General features: G+C 27.6%; 2 protein-coding genes across 6 annotated transcripts in view; one reads left to right on the top strand and one right to left on the bottom strand.

Moving 5' to 3' along the window:
- Nucleotides 1-756, top strand: part of LOC122509299 (aryl hydrocarbon receptor protein 1) — a 222,712-nt gene extending 221,956 nt beyond the window's left edge. For all 4 annotated transcript variants that reach the window (XM_043623259.1, XM_043623258.1, XM_043623256.1 and 1 more), the window contains one exon: nt 49-756. The gene's annotated coding sequence lies outside the window, so the exon portion shown is untranslated. The remainder of the gene's footprint in view (nt 1-48) is intronic.
- Nucleotides 757-7,074: 6,318 nt separating this feature from the next.
- On the bottom strand, nt 7,075-21,842 carry LOC122509480 (histone-lysine N-methyltransferase ash1). Of its 2 annotated transcripts, none has more exons than XM_043623598.1 (12): nt 21,245-21,842; nt 19,930-20,126; nt 19,394-19,602; nt 18,786-18,908; nt 14,602-18,434; nt 11,426-12,533; nt 10,801-11,222; nt 10,356-10,682; nt 9,876-10,048; nt 8,402-8,568; nt 8,018-8,236; nt 7,075-7,593 (listed from the first exon to the last, which is right to left on the bottom strand). In XM_043623598.1, the coding sequence occupies exons 2-12, from the start codon at nt 20,096-20,098 to the stop codon at nt 7,450-7,452; spliced, it is 6,894 nt and encodes a 2,297-aa protein (XP_043479533.1). In that variant the 5' UTR covers nt 20,099-20,126; nt 21,245-21,842; the 3' UTR covers nt 7,075-7,449. The 2 variants fall into 2 exon arrangements, with proteins under 2 accessions (XP_043479533.1, XP_043479534.1); XM_043623599.1 differs by lacking the exon at nt 21,245-21,842 and adding an exon at nt 20,795-21,228.
- Nucleotides 21,843-22,077: the final 235 nt, after the last annotated feature.

Below are 22,077 nucleotides of genomic sequence, written 5' to 3'. Positions count from 1 at the left end.
TGTAAATGTAAAAAAATATTAACAGAATTATTTTTTTCCCTGTTGCAGGTGTCAAGACCGTGTTAATCACTCCAAAACGGGTTAGCGATCGCACGCTTGTATCATATACAGATAATATCGCTTAAATAATAAGAAGACTTCGTACAATTCTGTAATATACTCATTCATACTATTTCAACGTCGTACGACAAAAAAAGAAAAGAAGTACATTGCATCGATTCATCCATAATATCGATTAATTTTAAAAAATCAATTCCCCTCCCCGCTCTCTGAAGCAAAAATATCATTTTTATATTTCTACCGCTATTCCAATTTAAAAGACATGAAAAAAGAAGAATATTATATTATATGTATACACAATAGTATTCATTATTCTAAATGCAGTTTTTTCAGAAAAAAAAAAAATTTTTAATAGAAAGCCAAAGCGCGATATTTTCTTGCAAATTATTATCCGCATATTGAGAATTTTTTAGAGACACGCGCTCAGTAATATTTTCTCCTTAACAATTTCTTTTTTTAAGAAAAGACGTCTTTCCAATTATAAGTTTTAAAGCTTTATATACATGTGTAATTTTGGAATTTATTAGAATTTACGTAATATGAAAGTTAATATATATCTACAAGAAAGAGGAAATATTTAAAAAGAAAGGAATTTTTGAATTTCATTCAATTTCATTTAATTTAAAATTTTTTTTATTAGAATTTACCTATAAAAGTTAATATATCTACAAGAAAATCAATAAATCAATTTAGAAAGAAAAGGATTCTTTTTGAATTTTATTTTGATAACCGAATTAACGGAAATAATTTTTGAAAAACAGTCAGCAAATACAAAAAAAAGAAAGAAATCAGTAAATAATACAGATTATTTAGATTGAAGGGAAATTGTTTAACATTTTTATTGGTATCAACAAATGTTTATAATATTGATATAAAAATTTTACAAAGAAAGAATAATATTTTGGAATTAATTGTGGTCCGAGTCTTTTTTTATCAGTTGGCGATAAAATAATAGCTTATTAGTAGCAATTTTTACAATTCCTCTTGATTAGTAAATCAAGAATTAAAATATTTGAAATAGCCCCTTTGTACAATAAAAATTCTCTAACTATGTTAATAAAAATTTTCTCATGGATAATACGTATTCTGTGATATGTGTTAGCTAACTTAAAGACAGTAATTAAAAACAAATCTCACGTCGTTATAATGGATTTATTATTGGCTTTGGAGCAATAATTGTACTAAATTTATATTCACAAACTGGAGATTTTACATTTTCTTTCTCTATATTAATTTCTATTTTATTTCTTTTTGTATTTCCTTTTCTATTTCTTTTTTTTTATTTCATTTCTTAATTTAATTTCTTTTTTTAATTTTCCATTTCTTTTTAATTATTTTTAATTGACGAAATTTTTTTTCTTCTAATCCATCAATTGGTAGTAAAAAATAATTCATCCAATTTTCACCTTTTGTAAATTATAAATTCTTTTCTTTTTTTTAAACATTAATTATCACGGTAATTTATTAAATATTTATTATTTAAAAAAAAATTAGAAATTATTTTTACAAAACAGTTTTTATTAGTAATTTATGTAAATTCTCTATTTTTTGAATAAAGTTTATTGTACCCATTTGCCAATACTAGGGAAATGTCTGTTGTAAACAAAATTTCACAGATTCCCTTAAAAAAATAGTAGAAAACGTTTTGTCTCGAAGAAATAAAAAAAAAAAATTGGCAGATCAAGAATTTTTTTTCCATACGACAATTCAGGAGACTGAGCAAAATATATACGCAGTGAATCACTCCTAATTCAAAGATAGACAATTTATCGTAACAATTAGTTGCTCAATTGAACATTTTACCAAAAAGTATAAAATAAGAATAATTTATAGTATTAATAATATAACGGTTATTAGTTTATATTTATATACATTTACTGACAATCATTTTTTGTAATCAGACAAAATAAACAAATTATAACGACTAAAATTCTAGCGAAGAATTATTAAATGAAAAAAAAAAATGATGTAAATTTAGTCAGTCTGTCTATTTAATCAGGATTGATTCAACGTCTTTTCTGTCCATCTGAAATCCAGAATTGCCAATAATTTGTTAATAAGTTTGTAAAATTAGTACTTAATTAATTTATGCATTATTTATGTATCATATAGTATATTACGCAAATGAAGATGAAAAAAAAGTGAAGCCGAACGAGCCTTCCATTGTCTGAATTAAACAAAGAAGAAAAATATTTCATTGCAAAGTTAATAATTATTTAAAATGCCAATTCAATTATTCAAATAATAAAAAATTCAAATATTGTATTATTTAAATAATTATAATTTAGAAATTTTTTTCGAATTTTTTTTCCATGAATTTTTTTTTGAAAATTAACTTTGCAAGTGAAACGTTAATTTTGTGTTCCACAGATTGAAATAAATTTTTCTTATAAGTTGTATAAGAAAAAACTGTGGTTAACGATAAGCAATCGAGTCTAGTCCATGTACGATGCGAATTAGTATTTTATAAATATAAATATATAAATATATATTATGCAATGCTTAGACTGTGATAAAATGCTCACGTTTCCGGTGCATTCTAAGCATTAATTATATTCTACATATCTAAATAAGCGTAGTTTTAAAGAAAACAAAAAAAAAAAATAAAGAAGAAGAGAAAGATCAGAGCGAAAATGCGTTATTTAAGAATTTTCAATTATCGGTCTCATTCACGTCCTTCAAATTTATTGCTTCGTAGAAAACGAGAACGTTTTCACAGTTCAAGCACAAAATATGTATATTCACTTGTATATGTATAATATTATTATATGACAGAAAAATAGATAAAAAAGAAACTTTCTTTAGACTACCCTATTCTGTATCTACTTGGACACTTTTTTTGTATTAAGAAAATTTTTCAAATAAATTTCCCAATAAATAATATACTTATTGTGAAATGAGAAAAAAGGAAACAGCAAAGAATTTTAGAACCAAAAAAAGAAATTTATTATAAATATAAATGATTTTAAAATAAAATTATAAATACACTAAAATCTCGATTAGAGGTAAATTAGTAAAAATTCTTTGGTACAGAATGGGGAGAAGTATTTTTTTTAACAGATTCCATTTAGATCGTCTTCAAAATATATTCTGTAAGAAGAGAGAATGGGTAGTTCTTTACACTTATCACTGTCACAATAATTGTATTATTTTAATGAAAAAAAAAATGTAAATACATATTAGCATTTTATGCTGAAAGTCAAGATTTACAAGTTTACTTTAATAACCCCTTTTTTGATAAATAGAAAAATTTTTTTTTGGTAAATACAAACTGCACAATCGATAATTAATTTTAAAAAAGAAGCAAAAAGTATAGATCTAAGACTAAATAATGTAGTAAAGAGTAGCTATCGAAAAATTAAAATTGACAACTAAACAAAACTCCTTTTAGTCGATTCTCAAAAATTTGATTTGGTATTTCTCTGACTTCTTTCTGATTTCCATAAAAAAATATTCACTTTTTTCTAACTTCAATTATAAATTTTTCTAAAGTTCAATTATTTTCCAAATTTTTAGTTAGAATTTTTGAATAATTTCATAATCAAAATTTAAAAAAAACACTAATTAAGTACATAATTAATTATTATTGTATGTATTTTCAAAAATTTAAATATAATTCTTCACAAGAATTCAATGATTTTCATAAATAATAATTTCATTTTTAGACAAAATTCAATTTTTTTAACAACTTTTAATAAAATTTCACTAAAGAATTCAATTATTTCAAAAAATTTTTAAAATCCTTTGAAACAATTCAATGATTTTTAAAAATACTAAAATTCTTTACAAAAATTCAATTACTTTTTTAATGCAATTTTAAAACTGTTTCATGAAAGAATTAAATTTTTAAAATTTCACGAAAGAATTCAATTATGTTTTTAAATTATAGTGAAATCTTTTCAAAATTCAATAATTTTCAATAAAATTTCACTAAATAATTCAATTTTTTCTTAATTTGTTATAAAATTTCACAAACGAATTCAATTACATATTTTCTAAAATCTTTAAAAATCAAAACAATTCAATTTTTTAAAATTTTTCTAATAAAATTTTTCGAAAGAATTCAATTATTTTTTATATTTTAATAAAATTCCTTAAATTAATTCAATTATTTTAGAAAATTGTAATAAAATTCTTAGAGGAATTCAATTATTTCCTTAAAAATTTTAATAAAATTCAATAATTAAACGATTAATTTCAATCATTAAGAAAAACGATTATATTAAAAACTTAAAAGAAATTGTACATAAAATTCAATTACTTTCAAAATTTTCAATTAAAATTATTAAAGAAACTCCTTTAATTAAAACAAATTTAAAGAAATTCTTCAAAAAAATTTAATTAGGATTTTTTAAAATTTTATTTATTTATTTATTTAGATGTATAAATGGGCGATAATTTTAATAAAATTCTTGTCAAGAATTCAATTATTTTCATAAATAATAAAATTCTTCGGAGAAATTCAATTATTCAATTATTCGTGAAATTTTACAAAGAATGTTATTATTTATGAAAATAACTGAATTCTTGCGAAGAATTTTATTAAAATTTTTTAAATTAATAAACAAGAATAGTTAATTAGTAAATTAGTTTATAATTGAATTTTTTTAAATTTTATATCTGAAAATATGTTTTGTAATTTTTATAATAAGAATGAAATTAAAAATTATTAAATGAAATTTAATTATTTAATTAATAATAGAAGAAAGGGTAGAAAAAAATAACGTATTCAGTAATAAAATACTTTATTGCCAATTCGAAGTTTTTTCTTTTTTAATAGCTTGAGTCACTATGTGTGCAGCTGTTACATGACTTTTTTTTTTGATTTACTCTAAAAGACTATTTTAGATACATAGATGTTCTATTAAGTTTTTTTTACTGAATCTGGTTCTTGGATCGTCTACAACATTCCTGTTTAAAATTTTAATTGAAAATTGACTAACGATAACGATAAAAATGAAATATCGTATAATATATTAATATAAAGATGATTAGGGACGGATACATATTTTATATTGAACCCAATCACAAATTTTCTTCCTTTCTTTTTCTTTTTTGTCAACAAATTTTAAGCAGGATTGTCATAATATGAAATTGCCATATTAATGAAATTTGATGAATAATGAAAAATTTTTTTGTATCATTCATTTTTTTTCTCTCAGACATACTTTCATTTTTCATACTCACATTTTGACGCAAAATGAGCGCATTTCTTTTTTTAAATCTAATAGCATGATAATAAATATGTCATAACATTGTGTATTTACAGAATAGCATCTTTAAAACTGCAATGATTCTCGCTTCTCACTCATTTTTCGATTTATGATGTACAATAAACAAGAGTCAACGCAATTGATTGCAACAATAATAATTTCAAAAACGTTTATATTTAGCTAGAATTTTTTTTCTTTCCTTTCCTTTCCTTTCTTTTTTTTTATTTATTTTACATACATCTCTGATTGTATCAGGTCTATGAAAAATATAATACTACTGTTGTGCAATCGAGTGCGATTCACACTCACGATATTGTTGTATATTTGTATAATTTGTACAGTTAACTGTCTTGATTTTCTAATAAAGCTTATTTTCGGATAAGCATACAAATAATTTACAAATATAACTCTGTACAGTTATCCATATACATTAAATAATGTGTTTCACAGCGGAACCTCGGGTCACAATATTAAATTGAAAACTAGCTCTAACGTGCAATTAAATTAATATATCTATAATATAATTTTTTTTTCAAGATTATGTAAGATTAGATAAGTTTATTTATATATATATTTACTTTATTTTCTCGTTACGAATATTTTTTTCCTTCGTAATTCAATATTCATTTACCATGCCTTTTCTTTACTATCAACTTAAATTTCTAAAATTATATATTAAACATTATTATTTTGTAGCTTCTTTCATAATATGGCCATTTTTTTTCTCAACAAACTCAATAATATACTTATTAAGCGTAACATATTTTACTATAGTATTAAAATTTTGAAAAAGATAATTTGAAATTTTTCAATTCAATAAATTCAAACTCTACTTTTCACCAGTTCCTTGTTTGAAAATATATTTAATTGTTAATTACACAATAGACAAGAATTTTCGAAAAAATTTTGTTCTTATAAATATAAATCATTTTTTTTAAGTTTTTTATTTAAAAAATATATAATTTTTGAAACTTTAAATAATTTTATGAAATCTCCAAAAAATAAGATAATTTTTTTTCTTAAAATACAACCACTGCCAAATAAAATACTACTAAAATTAATTATTGATAATAATTATGAATAAGAATAACTAATAATAATATTGATAATAATTAATAATAATAATAATAGTAATAATAATAGATAATAATAATAATTATAATAATATAATAATAATAGTAATAATAATCGTAATTATTATTATAATAATAATAATAATAATAATAATAATAATAATAATAATAATAATAATAATAATAATAATAATAATAATAATAATAATAATAATAGCAATAGTAAGTAATAATAATTTATATTAATCATTACTGTCAATATAATAATATAATATAAATTAATATAATAATAATAATAGCATCAATAAAACTATCGAAAAAAACACTTCCTAACTAAACTAATTTAATATGAATATTATTTGCAAATAACTTATTACTGCGAGCTCATTAATATTTCATAAATTATAAAACATTTTTCAAAGATCCAAAACCTATATTCATAATAGTTAAAAATCAAACTCTATAAACAAAATTACTCTAGGAAAAAAAAGAAAAAAAAATTGTCAATTAAATATGACTTTATAAATAGCGTTTTCGCTAATTCATGCGAAATTAAAAGTATAAATTCAATTATCACGATTAAAACGTAATGCGAAAATTTCTTGGCAAAAAAAAACTTTAACTGCAACATTGATATTTAAAATTTGATTAAAGCTTCAGATAAAAATGTTTAACCTTGACTTCTCAAAGACAGAGGCAAGTTTATTAAACCACGATTTTCTCTTGAAAAAAAACATCACCATGAAAAAAGGCAAAAAAAATAATTAATAAACTTAATTTTACATTTTAGTTCCAATGTACCTAAGTAATATATTATAAAGGGCATAATTTCATTTTTCTTTATGCATTTCAAAATGATCAAAAAGAGAAACAGACAGTGCCTTAAAAAAAATCAAAATGCACTGATTTTTTTTGCCCATAATTAATAAATAGTTCAATTATCTTTACCTAAATATTGTGTAAAGTAATTGATGATAAAAAACGCAATTAATTTTGCGCACGTAAAATTCTCTCTCTCTGTCTCTCTCTCGCAAAATTTTTTTTACAAATGTCTTAAATTGAATTATAATTAAAATATGATTAATTCATGTCATTACCCAGTGTCACGGATTGAGTCCACCAGGTCTTTTACGATTTCTTCTATTTCGCTCGAGAAGAAATGACAAGTCTAGTGGATCTTTCTTGTTTGGCATTCTTTGTAGAAGATTCATTAGAATACCATTCAGTCTCTTTCTTTGCACTTCTCGCTATGGGAAAAATACATAATAATTAGATAAATTAAATAAATTAAAATTAGATAAAATAAATAGTAGATTATTTTGATTTTTGACTATTCAAAAACAAAATATTTCAATTAGAAATAAAAGTTGAAAATTAAATTAAAAATAAAAATAATATTGCAAAGGAATAATTAAAAATTTTTTTATTTAAAAATACTGTTTTTCCATTGTAGGAAAAATCTTCCAAATTAAATCTTCCAATTTAATACGAGAAAAATTGTAAATGCAATATTTTTCCCGAATATATTTTCATGGAAATTATTCAATGTAATTTAAGACCATATTTGAAACAAGATTAAGACAAAATAAAAGTCATTTTGTCTTCGATTTTTATATAGAAATTGCAAATAAAAATTTGTGGAAAGAATAAAATTGTTAGATAAAAATTTACCTGAGCGCAAGATACAATAATAGTAGGCACTGTTAAATTTTCGGCTGAGCGACGTCTCGTCTTTGTCGTGGATGGTCGAGATGTTGGTGGCTGCTCTTTATTGTTGCGAGTAACTTCTCGCGTTTCTGCCTTTTGACCATTATTTTCAACCTCCTGACAGCCATTCTTCTTCTTGTCTTTTAATATTTTCGCACCAGAAATACCATCCAGACTGTGAGGCTGCGGGAAATTTAATTAATTGTAAAAATTAATCATTACATTTAAAAATTATTAATGAAGTATTATTTAAAATTAACATTATCAAAACTACTTAATAAAGTTATATTTTATTTTGTAATTCTCTTCGATTTGAATACATAAAATAGTAAATATATAAATACAAACCAAGTATGTTCGGTAATGTTTGATCCTTTCTGGAAATGTTTCAAAGGCGTAAGGTTTTGTACAAACTAAATGCCTCGATCTTGCAACTTTTGTAAATAATCTGGCAGCTCTATCAACACGATGTTCGCACACGTACGTATGCTCAGGCGATGATCCAACAGGTCGACCTTTAATTAAAAATACAACAAAATTCAAATATTTCGCATGGAAAATAAAATTAAATCCTAACATAAATAAAATAATAATTTATATTTCGAATTCAATTAATTTAAATCGTCACATAAATAAAATAAAAATTTATGATTCAAAATAAATAAACTTAAATTGACACCTAAATAAAATAATATAATTTGATTCGAATTACGGACTTCAATTAAATAAATATTAGAAAATAAAAACTTAAAATTTTAATATTTAAAAAACTCAATTAAACTTTTTCAAAAAAATTAATTTCAAAATTCAATTATTTTTAAAAATTCACTCTATATATATTGCTTTTAATATTCAATTATTATCTAAAATTTTCACTGAAATTAATTTTTAAATCAATTTTTATAAGAAAATTCTACTAGAATTCAATTATTTAAATACAAACAAACTGCAAATAAATAATTTATTGAATAATTGAATGTTTCTTAAAATTCAATTCCCATAAAGAATCGTTATCAACAAATTTTAATAAAATTTTTAAGAATAATTAAATTTTTCGAGAAATTTGATTAAAATTGTATTAAAAATAATTAAAATTCTGCGATGAGTTTTATTATTTCTGAAAATAATTGAATCCCTAAGAAGAATTTTTTTTCTTTTGAACAATATTTAATTTTTGCGAAGAATATTATTACTCTTGAAAATAATTAAATTTCTGCAATAATTCTTGAAATTAATTCTTGAAAATAATTGAATTTCGGAGAAGAATTTTATTATTTCTAAAGATAATTGAAATTTTGACGAGAATTTAAAAAAATTTTTGAACATAATTGAATCATTTGTAATTTCTCTTAAATTATCCAAATTATACCGTACAATTTACGAAATTTTCATCCTTTTTGAATCAAATTACGGACTTTACGGATCTTTTTTTTAAAAAACGGACTTCAACGGACTTTAAGCAAAGTTACGGACTTTATGTTAATAAAAATAATTTTTCTAATTTATTTTTAAATTTAAAAAAAAAATTTAATTTATTTAAAAAGTTTTTGGTTTTATATTTTTCTTCTAGTGAATCTAATCAAACATTTGTTTGCGAACTTAATTTAAAAACTTGTCACCAAATTTTTTAAAAGTTTCCTGACGTTTTGCTGAATCTCCTGTTTTCCCCTCCCTCCCAATTACCATAATTAATTTTTTATTATTTATTAGATTTTCGATATTTAACAATTAATTTTATTTCAAAATTTAATGAAAAAATTTATGTGGCAATTATTCTGTATGAAAATATGGAGAAAAAAGTGATAGTGAATTTTATTGTTACCTTTGCAGAAAGTACTGGGATCAAGGACCCAACATCTCGCTGCCACCAGGTCGCAAGGAACGGCCTCGTACAAAGGCGCGCAAACAACTTCGTTTTCGAAAAATTTACGCGTTGGCTCGTGATAAGTTTCATGTGGCCTCAAGTAATGGTGACCAAACACAAACCTCTCGCCCCTGAAATTTGGTAATTTTTGTTTCATTATATTTTTTATTTTTCTCATTACATTTTTTATTATTATTTCCTTAATTTTACTTTTTTCAGTACATTTTTAATTTTTTCATTCCATTTTTTATTTCTTTTATTAAATTTTTCATTTATTTTCTCCATTCTGTTTTAATTCTGTTTTTTAATTTCTATATTCAGAGTTCTGAATATAGAAATAAAGAAATGAAAAGTGAGGATTGTAAAAATGTGTAAAAATTCGAAAAAAAGGGAGTAGAAGAATAATAATATGATTCAATATTCGAAAAGTTAGCTTACTTGGTAGTTTTCCAAAGTCTTTCGATCCGGAAAATGTCCATTTGCTCGTAATCAGGATTCTGAATGGTTTTGTATGTATGCTTCTCGGGTGTGTCACGTAAGACATAAACAGTATCCCCTTGCCTCAATTGAAGATCACCACGTAGAAGTGTTATATAATGCTTCTTTCCTTCCTCTTCTTCCTCGCCCTCCAATGGAATTTCCAAATCGACTGTTCGCGGTTGACAACGTTCACACAAATACGAATCCGCACTTGTGTCAGCTTTCACACAATCACAATGCTGCCACACCAAGCAGCGCTCACACTGAATCATCAATCCCTCATCTCTGCAAAATTGAATATTTCTTTATTTAAATACAGGCTATGCACTCGATAATTCCTTTAAAAAAATTAAATAAGTAAAATAAAAAATTCCATTTGGATAATTTAGGAATATTTCTTTACCTGTGAAGTCCACATATGCAGCGAATCACATCCTCCTCGCCTGCAGTGGATCCTTGAGGTGGCAAAAATCCTTGAGAAGGTGGAAGACCAGTAGCTTCGGTTATAGCATAAACAAAATCTGCCTTTGTGCCAAGATAAAGTTTCCTCAATCTCGCCGCCGCAATACCAATCTCTGACGTTCGTCCAAAGAATCTAACATTATTATCGAAAAGCTTAATTAAATCCTGATCAAACTGCTCGGCAGTTTTATAATGCCCACTTCCAATACCCTGATCAATCATTGTCAGATCAATTGGATCCTGTATTTTATCATAATATTCCGATAATTTTCTCTTCGGAGGTAGAGTCATAAATGGTGTGCACAAAAGTTTATCAGTCTCGTCTTTTGCTGTTGCAACAACCGAATACAAATCCTTTAAAACCTGAAAGTTGAAAATAATTCAAAAATTATAGTTAGACATTTTTCTATTCGATTCAAAATAAATAAATATTTTCTTTTCGATTCACAATATTTTCGTTTCGGTTTACAACACTTTCGTTTCGATTTACAATTAATATTATTGAATGAATATTGAAAATTTTCTAATATTGAATAAAATTTGAATAAATATAGAATTAAAAATACCTTAGCTAACTTAGCAGTCTTGTGAACTTCCGGATCATCTTGAGCCTGCGCCAATCGTCGAGTTCGCACAGTTCGCGCATTGGTATTCGTCAAAGCCGTGAGTTGCGATAAAAATGCATCGGACGTTGATTTCGCATCGATGCCATTCTTCTCCTTCGCCGATTGAACGATTGTTTTGATTTTCCCCGTTTGTGGTACTTGACTAATTTGCAATTTTTGTCGTTTAACTTTCTCCAAATTTCGCAAAAGGAAACAATGATGTTCCTGAGCGAAACAACGCTGCTGATGTGACATCGGCTTTATCAATGGAGCATTTACAATATTCGATTCACCAATTCTTCGTGATTTGCACATTCCTTTCGAATTTGTCGACTGTACAAGATTCGATTTACGAATATTCTTCCTCGGCCTACCAACTGATTTTCTCTCCGTTGAATCGACACGAGCGGGAACAATTGCTGCCACTGATCTTGGAACTCGTTGACTTTTCCCACCAATAACACCGCGGCAACCATTACTACCACATCGACACTGCTGTCCCTCGGTGGGATTGAAGAGAGCAAAATTATAATCGTACGTTAATTCCTCGCCAGGATTAATATTTCGCGAGGCGAACAATGCCATTCGTGGTAGTCCATTGACACTCCACTTTTGCATTTCACAATTTGGTTCACATGAATGATTGACAAATCGTCCATCGCCGCCCATTCGATGTCCATCAATCACGAGTCCACCGTCCAAATGAAGACAATAATGATGTGTATCGTTCGCATATATTGTTGCCATTCTCGATTTAAATTCTCGTTCGGATACAACTTCTCCGACGTATTCGAGAATAAATTCTCCGGATTTGATGGATTTTTGTGTACGCACACCCCAGCCCTTCACCTCGGTCATGAATTTCTGTAGACCCGGTGACCAATCGTGTTTTTGAATCTTTTGATTTTTACACTTCTCGCCGCATGGACAGAATTGTGGTGAACATTCACTGAACACCATTCGATTAATGCACTCATCACCACAGGCGCTTTCTGGTTTACATTCACATGATTGCGACTCGTATAATGTTGTTGGCTTCACGTCGTAATAAACGTTTGATCGAATTTTTCTGCAGAGAAAAAAGAAGAAATATTTTATTATGATTTTTAATTTTATAACATGTAAATAGTAAAGCATGTAAATAGAAAAAAAAGTAGTAAATATAAATAGTACAGTAAATAAATAAGAAAACATAGGCCTCGGATCGACTTTAAGGACCAAAAAAATCATTTTTAGTCGATTAATAGTACGAAAAAGTAAAAAAAAATGTTTAAAACATTACTTTTTAAAAATAATTTTTAATTCAAGCTTTTTAATCATTTTCAGAAAATTATTCCAGAATTCAATTATTAAAAAAAAATCAATTTTTTTAATAAAAATTGCCAACTGTAAGTCTTTTTAGTTTTTCTTTAAAGTTTCTAAGGTGAAAAAAAATTTTGAGAACAATTTAAATTTAAAATTATTAAATTTAGCGACTGAAAAAACTGGGTTTTACTCAATTGACAACAATTTTATTCTTTATTTCCCTAAATTTTTCCTGAATTCCATAAAAAATCTTAATTTTTTTTCTTATTTTGGTAATAATTCCAATTTTAAATTTTTCTAAAACTTAATTCTTTCCAAACTTTTAATTAAAATTCTTGAAAAATAGGTACAATTATGTTTAAAAATCATTTTTAAAATTGAAAAAATAAAATTCTTTAAAATGTAAAATTTATTTCAATTAAATTTGATAAAATTTCCAATTAATTAAAATTAATTTTTTAAAAATTTTTACGGGAATTCAACTATATTTAAAATATTTTAATCATACTTTTGAAATTTGATTATTTCTAAAAATTTACACAATAAGGCTTCTAAGAATAAATTATTATCTAAAATTTTAATTAAAATTCATTTTTAAATCAATTCTTGTTCGAAAGTTCCACGAGAATGCAATTATTTAAGTACAAAAATAAATAATTGATAGAATAATTAAATTCTTAAAAAGAATTATATCAAAACTTTTAAAAATAATTAATTTTTTTCAAATAATTTTAATAAAACTTTTATAAATAATTACATTTTTCGAAGGAATTTATTTTAAATTGTATTAAAAATTACTGAAATCATGCAAAGAATTTTATTATTTATCGAAATAATTAAATTCTAGCAACGAATTTTATTAAAATCTTTTTAAGTAATTGAATTCTTATGAATAATTTTTTTTTGTGAATATAATTGAATTCGTGCAACAAATTTTATTAAACTCTTTTTAAATAATTGAATTTTTTTGATAAATTTTTTTAAATTAATTTGTTTTAAAAAATTGTAATTAAACCGTTTTTCAAATAATTGAATTTCTGTAAAAATCTTATAATTTATGAAAATAATTGAATTTCAGCGAAGAATTTTAGTATTTGTGAAAAGAATTGAATTCTTGCAATGAATTTTATTAAAATCTTTTTAAATAATTGAATTTTTTTTAGAAATTTTTAATTACAAATTTTTGAAAATAATTCTTTCCATAGGAGAAATTTATACAATTTTTTTTTAAATAATTAATTTCTTTCAAAGAATTTTAATTAAACCGTTATTTACATAATTGAATTTCTGTGAAAATTTTATTACTAATGAGAATAATTGAATTTTAGCGAAGAATTTTAGTATTTGTGAAAATAATTAAATTCTTGTAAAAAATTTTCTTAACATTTTTGAAAATAATTCAATCCTTTTAAAAAATTTTATTATAATTTTTTGAAAGTAATTGAATTATTTCTAAAAATGTTATTTAAATTTTTACCAATAATTTCTTTATTTTAATTATTAGCGCATTTAAAATAGTGTAAATTCTAAAGAAAAAGAAAAAAGTAGCTTTTAGTGTAACAAATCTACCAAAAAATATCCAATTAGTAGCAAATTGTAAAAAAGTACTAAATAGTCGTTTTAATCAGATGAGTGCAAAGACTGAAATTTATATAACTAATTTAATTGATCTTAATTCGAAAAAAATCGCGTTTTCATATCCGAGGCCTGTAAATAAGTAAATAAATATGTTTATAAATTAATATTAGAATTATTATTAATTAATATGTAATAAATAATTTTTAATTATTGATTAAAAATTAATAATTATATTGATTAAAAATAAAAAATACCTGTAATTCCAAGAAGGAACCAAATCCCGTCCCGGCAATCGAGAATGCGTATGCAACCACCACAAATCATAGGGCAATTGAAATGGAATTTTTCTCTGTCTCAAAAATTTCCCACAATGATAGGGAGGCGGTAGTAAACCATGAGGATGTTCCGAAGTATCGTAAATCATTTTATTCTTTCCATTATCGGAATTATTAACTTTTCTCGGCTCGTCTTCCTTGAAATAATCGGAAAACAATCCAGCTGGTAAATAGCGTTTCTTCCATCTCGGCTGCTTTCGTTTACCACGCATTGAATTGCCCTGTTTGCCAAAATCATGATCATCACTCGCTAAATCACTACTTGGCACAGCATCACTCTCCGTATCATAACCAGCATTTTTCAATCGTTTTATATTTCTTATCGTTAAATTACAAGGACTCGCCGAGCCTCTTCTCCTCTTGTGACTATAATTATTATTACACAATTCGTGTTTCACCGTTTCACGCGAACTACTTCGTTCCAATTTCCTGAGATTCTCTTCATTTAACACCGCGACACGTTGACTTAAATTATATCTCTCCAATGATTCCTCGAGTGTTGCATTCTCATCATAAATTCTCGAGTCTTGAACTTTTTCATATTTCACCGGACATAATTTATCGCAAGGTCTTGTTCCGTCACATTCAAGGGAGTCTTTCGACGGGGACATTGCCGCTGAACATGAATCGTCATCCAGGAAACAGTGACGGGAAAATTCGGGTATTGGCGTTGGTTCGTTCTCGATCGTTTTTGTATCGTCAGGGAGTTCTTTACTCGATTCTTCGATTTTGGGGTCATTTTCCACATTTGGAGGTTTTACTTCTTCCTCTTCGTTTAATTGCGAAGAAGTAACTTCCTCGTTGGGGAGAATCTGTTCCTTTAGTATTGTTGGTTCAATGACAATTTTCTTCTTTTTCTTCTTCTTTAAAGTGGGAAAGCCTGTTCGATTAATTGCCTTCCTCCTGCGTGCTTTCTTTTTTAGAACAATCGTAGGTCCTTGCTTTTGAATCGGTGGATTCAAATTACCCTTCTCTTGTGTCACTGCTTCCGTTTTCTTAACAGACTCTATTTTCACTTCTAAATTTGGTTTCGTGATTTCCGTCGTCTTTTCCTTTGGGGTTATTTTCTCCGCGAGTGTCTTCTCAACTTTTCCTGCTTTCTCCACTTTAATGCCCTTGTCGGTGCAGGAATTTTTCTCGACTTTTTCAATTTGAGAGTCGGGGGCTAATTTCGTGACAGTGACGCGTAAATCTTTGACGATCTTTTTCTTGCGTCGGGGATTTAGTTCGGTGGTTGTGGCCAAGGGCTGGGGGATATCATTGGGTTCGGGTGGGATGTTTTCTGGGGATTGTTCCTCGGTGTCGCGATGCCTCTTTTTTGGGGTGACTGGAACTTTTGGTGTGGCTGTTGACGAATCACTGCCGTAGCGATTGATTGTTGCTTCAATGGCTTCCTCGATATGACTCTCGGTGGAATTTGCGTCATTGTTGGCTGTCTCGGAACTAGCGCCGGAACTTTGGGAACTATGGGGACTGGAAACGTGATAGTGACGTTTTTTCAATGGTAGTCGTTGCTCATTGGAACTTGAATTTGAACCTGAATTTGTGTTACTCTTGGAATCGGGATTAGATGGGACTTTTTCCTTTTTTAACCGACGCTTTAATTTTTGATCCTCGTTGGAATTTATTTCGCTTCCTTTTCGTTTTTTCGTGATTTTCTTGACGCGGAATATTTGCGGTAATTCGGAATGATTTGAGGTGATGTTGTTGCGGCCTAATGTGCAGGATTTTGAGAATTCTTCGATTAAATTTTCAAGTTCTTGAACGATAAATGGATCGACTCGTACGGGAGTTTTTGGTGGTACGACTAATTTTCGACAGTGTTTATGATGACGGTGTTTGTGATGATGGGAGGTTTGGTTCTTTGATTCGGGCTTTTGGTATTTTCGGCCGAAATCAATTTTTTCGGTTTGAAGGGGAATTGTCACGGGGAGGGAGATGACTGTTTGGACAGCGACGTTTGTTTCGAGATTTGCGGGAGTTTTTTTGTTGCTTTTGTTTTCTTTGAGGACTCGCCTTGAGATTGGTGCTACTGGTTTCTTTACTGGAATTTGCTTTTTGCTGGTCGTTGGATCTAGTCGATTTTCTTTTGTACTCTTTTTGTTATTGTTGGGTAATTTTTCTTCGCTTGGATTTCGATTTAAGAGGACTTTCTCTTGCTTTTCGCAAGGAAGTTCGGCGGTTTCTTTTCTAGATATGTGTTTGTCCTTTCTCAATCTCTTGTCACTTTTCTCCTTCTGTTCGATATTTTTCTCTCTCTGTTCGATACTTTTATCCCTTTGCTCGACACTTTTTTCCCTTCGTTCACTATTTTTGTCTGATTTTTGAATTTTTTCTGAATGCTCGTTTATTTTTTCCCGACTCTTTTCTCGTTGTTCACTGAGTTTCTCTTTTCGTTCCTTACTTTTCTCGCGTTGTTCTTTACATTTTACCTTTTGTTCTTTAACTTTTTCTTTTTGTTCGTTACACTTTTCTTTCGTTTCCTTATTTTTGTCTCTTTGTTCGATGGACTTTTCCTTCGGTTCATTGGTTTTTTCCTTTGGGTCTTTATTTTTCTCCTTACTCAGCTCCCTCTGTTCCTTGAGTTTTTCTTTACGTTCGTTGATTTTTTCCGTGTGTTCCTTAATTTTCTCCGTCCGCTCATGGCTCTTGTCTCGTTGTTCTTTGCTCCTTTCGCGCAGTTCTTTGCATTTCTCTCTTGACTCTCTACTTTTTTCCAGACGTTCGTTAAGTTGTTCCGTTTCTTTTGTTCGCTTCTCGACGATCGGTTTACTGAGGCACTTTTTACGTGTGGGCAAAACTTTTTCACACTCGGCAAGCTTCTTGGGCGCTGCTGATTTCGCATCATCAGGCTCACTCTTCGGACAGGGTTTTTTATTTTTTGACTTTTTGTTAGAACCAGTGTCTCGTGATTCTGGTGGGGAAGTTAAAGTTTTGCACTGTACATTTTGCTTTGCGCAAGGGACTTCAATCGAAATTTTTTCCTGAGATTCATTTGAATTTTTCTCAAGTTTCTCGATTTTGGCGGCAATTTCCGGCTTCAATTTGGGCCTTCCCGGTCCACGTGGTTGTGTGGAAACTAATTTGGCAGGTCGTCCGGGTTTTCGTTTCGGTGGATAAAGAACTCTGTCAACATTGACAGCTGGTTTTGATGCTATTTGAACTGGTGATTGTGAGGGTGCCTGTGGACTCACGGGACTAATCGCTAAATGTAATGGACTGTTATCAACAGACTGAATGCCCGAGTCTGGCGAAACATTCGACACACATGCGTACTCGGATTCATTTAGTTTCTTCACTAATTTGTTTCGCCTCTTTCGCGGTTCCGATAGTAATGCGGTTTTCTCGACAAACTGTTGCAATAACGTTGAACTATAAACAGGTACGGGAATTTGATCGGTATTTTCACCAGAATCAGAATCAGCTCCAAGTGACATTCGCTCAATTGCTTTTGAAACTAAACGACCACTTTCCGAGTCCTCGAAACCATCAAATGGCGCATCTTCATGATCCTCGTCGGGTAAAATTGCGGCCAAATCTTCTTGATTTATTTCTTGTAAAGGTTGTTGAAGTTGAGGCTGCTGTTGCTGCTGAGTTTGTTGTTGTGGTAGTTGCTGTTGTTGTTGTTGTACTTGCTGCTGCTGTTGCTGTGGTTGTGGCGGTTGTGATGACTGAAGCTGTGCCTGTGGTTGAGAAAACTGTGGCACTGGACTAACCGAAGAATCCGAATCATCAGTACTATCACCTGAAGCCTGAATATCCACAATTTGCAATAAATAAATGAATTAATTATTGACAGTACAATTAACATTATATTTTATGTTCGATATTCTTCTTGTAGGGAAAATTTTGTCCATAACTAAAATTTAAGATACTCAGAGGTTTTGTTTCTTTTAATTTTTCCTTTAAAAGTCGTCGATTGTTTCGAAGAGAAAGCATTATTAAATATAAATAAGCGAAGCGTAAGCTAATGTTTTGCCAATTTTTGATAATAAAATTATAAAAATGATAAGGTATTTTTTTAAAACTGTTTTAAATAATTTTAATAAATAATAATAAGTTTATAGTAATTTTTAAAAAAGTGTAAAATAATATTCATTTACCTTAGCAACGCGACTAGGTGTCTTAGTTCTTCTAGAAAGATTTCGCCTGCTTCTATCACACTTTGAGTTATCTTTATCCTCTTTTTTTGTTGCCTTCATGGCGATCTTAAGTTTTAGAGCTCCCTATAATATAGATTTAATTTGTGATACAATTTTGGTAATTTTTTCTCATTATTTCTTTTCTTTTCTTTTTTTTTGTGAAAATGTGCAGAGTTCACGTTCGACAATATTTCCAAATAAATTCTTTCTTTTGAGAACATAAAAATTTTTTAGAAATAAAGAAAAGTGAACAAAACAAAAATCACTTTGAAACAAAGAAATAAAATCAAAAATATTCAAAACATATGTACTTAAGAAATAATTTCATATTTAACAACGATATTTTGTTAATTTTATTGAAAAATTCTAAAAAAACGATACTTTTGAACTGACATAAAATTTGCCAGACTCGTAGATATTTCAATTTCATTAATTTTTCCATCAGTTTAAAAAAATTTAATTACTAGTACATATTTTGAAAAACGATCTCTAGGTGCTCTTCGACTTGACAATTATTTAAAGAGTCAAGCTCAGCGAAAACTCATGAATTATTCTGTTTTTTACATTACCTGCTCGAAGTTTGTTTCTCGAATGGAAAAAGTTTGTTCACTGTGTTTAGAAGTACAATCAGAATTTGATTCTGTATCATCCTCTTCTTCACCGCTGCTTTCATCGTCAGATTCAGTATTAGAATCTGAATATGAACAGCTGCCTTCGGTCCCTCCCGAGCTGTCTTCATCAGATTCCGAATCATCCTCGGAATCTATAGAATCGTTTCCTAAATAATCAATGAATAATAATTATTCTCAACACAATTCACTGCTTTGTAATGAGTGTAATATTTGAATATAATTTGAATTAATGAGATAAAAGGGCTTTAACAGTATTTCGTATGTAGCATAATAATGAATTTCAAGCTTTAGATTTTAATAATTTATGCAATCTTTAGTAGAGGACTAAAGGCTTATTTTTAGACGATGATTTTTAATGTTTGAAAATAAGACAACACTATTTTTAAAAATATTTTTGTAATCAATTTTAATACCCTGAGGTTTACAAAAGGAGAAGCAATTGTTTTTTTTAATAATTACAACAAAATATTTACCATTTGGTCCAGTAGCTGGATTCCAGCTTCCTCCTTTTATCGCGTCCATGTCGACTGTAGAGGGTAATTCCCTCTCGGGTTCCCCGTCATTTTCATCCCAATTCCAATTTTGTAACTCCAGCTCCGAGGGATGGTGTATAACTGCATTCCATCCTGAATCACCGGACATTTTTCTTCTTTTCTGACATCCAACAGGTCTATTAAAAACATTTTCATTTCATTAATTGTACACAATATTTTTATGAATTTAATTAATTAAAACTAGTTTAAAAATAAAATAATAGTTTCTAAACTTGAGAAAAAAAATAAAATAGTGACAGTATTAAAATAAAAATAATAACTCCAAAATAATAATTTAGAAAAAATTGTCATAATTTTATTCTTAAAGTTTTTCAATAGAATTCTATCTCATTTTAAACTGCAGTAGCTTGAATGTATGAAAATAATATTTTTTCCTACAATAAAACGTAATATTTGAAATCAATAATCTACAATCCTCTTAAAATAAAGTAGCATGATTCTGACTTCTTAAATTTCACGTGATTGATTAACAGAGTCAGTTTCGATTAAAATGTTCTAAAAAAAGACAATGTTGGAAAAAAGGAACAAACACAAAATTTGTAAAATGAAAATGATCATTCAATAATAATAATATAGAATATGAACTCAATCTGAAATAACTTCTTGCATGACGTCTCTATTCAATAAACAAACTTGATTCTCTTATCACTTGAAATATCCAAATTTACCGTATTAATATGAGTGAGTTTGAGAATTCGGACCTTGACTTGAAGCCCGTAATTCGTGTAAAAAACACTTGTTAATAAGAAACTTTTTTTTAGTGATCACATGACGGTTAACGTACCAATCTTATCATTGCGATCCAGTTACACTAGTGAAACATTCCATTGAATAGAATATATCTAAATAGAAAACTGTTTAGCGAAAAGAAAAACAATTGTCAAAAAGACTTTTTATCAATGTTTGACGGACAGCTGTTTCTTGACATAGATAGGGCAAGTAATTTTACACAAGAAAAATTTGGCGCCAAAAAGTTCACTGTAATATGACTCCCATTGATTTGCATTTGTCTTAAAATGTTTTTTACAACATAGTAAAATGTAGTAAAAAGATGTTAGTGGACTTTACTGGAATATATCGCGCATGGATATCAACAGAATTAGAAAGTTTGGTGTTTATGTCTGAATGCGTGGTCACAAAATGGCGTTTAAACGATGGTGTTCGTTCATAATTCGCAGATCACTCATTGTTTCGATTACTTAATGATTAGATAATCAAAAAATAATGGAATTACCGAAAATAATAGTCACTCTGGTGTAGAGCCCTCGACTGCGGATCGTCAGCTTTCGTGAAATTCACATATTATTGTTAAAAATATAAAAACACACCGCGCCTGCCACTGTGCGTGCGTCACTGACCCCACAAATACTAATGAAAAAATTCAATGTGTTGGTGCTCATCGCGACCCAATACTCCAAAACTTCTTGATTGCTTTAATTTATTCAGCAATTAGTCTTTTCTTAACACTGTGGACAATCCATTTTTTTACAACAAATCTTGTAAATTAAATTTTCTTGAAAAAGAAGGTAATAATTGTTCATTTAAACAATGAATGACTAATGTTTCGTAAATAATACGAAAACAATTGTAACTAATGTAACTCCAATGAGAAGGCCGAATTCTGTCAATTCTATTTTATCTCTGTATTCATTGGATAGGTGCCGGCTCTTTAATTAAAATTGAAGTTTTTTCTTGCAATTACTTTTTTCTGATGTAAGAAAAAATTTTTTTATTTTTAATTTGTAAATTTGGAATTTTTCTTAGTTTGTAGTAAGATGCTTAATATATTTATCACCAAATTTTCCGATTACTTTCTTTTCGTTATTTTACAATTTAGTTTATAAATTCCAATCATTCTGATTGAAAAATGAAAAAAATTATTATTATCAATTTATTATTCAACCTAACCTCAAAATGCACAATTGAACGAATCAAATTCATTTAACCGCACAATTCTATATTTAACGTATTTTTAAAAACGTTAAAATAGTTTAAGTGGTGTTTTAATTGTAATATTTATATTTTTATAAAAATTATTAATTTTAATTAACAGTAATTAATTCACAA

This window comes from Leptopilina heterotoma, unplaced genomic scaffold, assembly GCF_015476425.1.
Source record: "Leptopilina heterotoma isolate Lh14 unplaced genomic scaffold, ASM1547642v1 Lhet_60, whole genome shotgun sequence".
NCBI classification, from domain to species: domain Eukaryota; kingdom Metazoa; phylum Arthropoda; class Insecta; order Hymenoptera; family Figitidae; genus Leptopilina; species Leptopilina heterotoma.
Note: the sequence above shows the minus strand (reverse complement) of the source record. Positions and strands in the feature narration are given on the sequence as shown.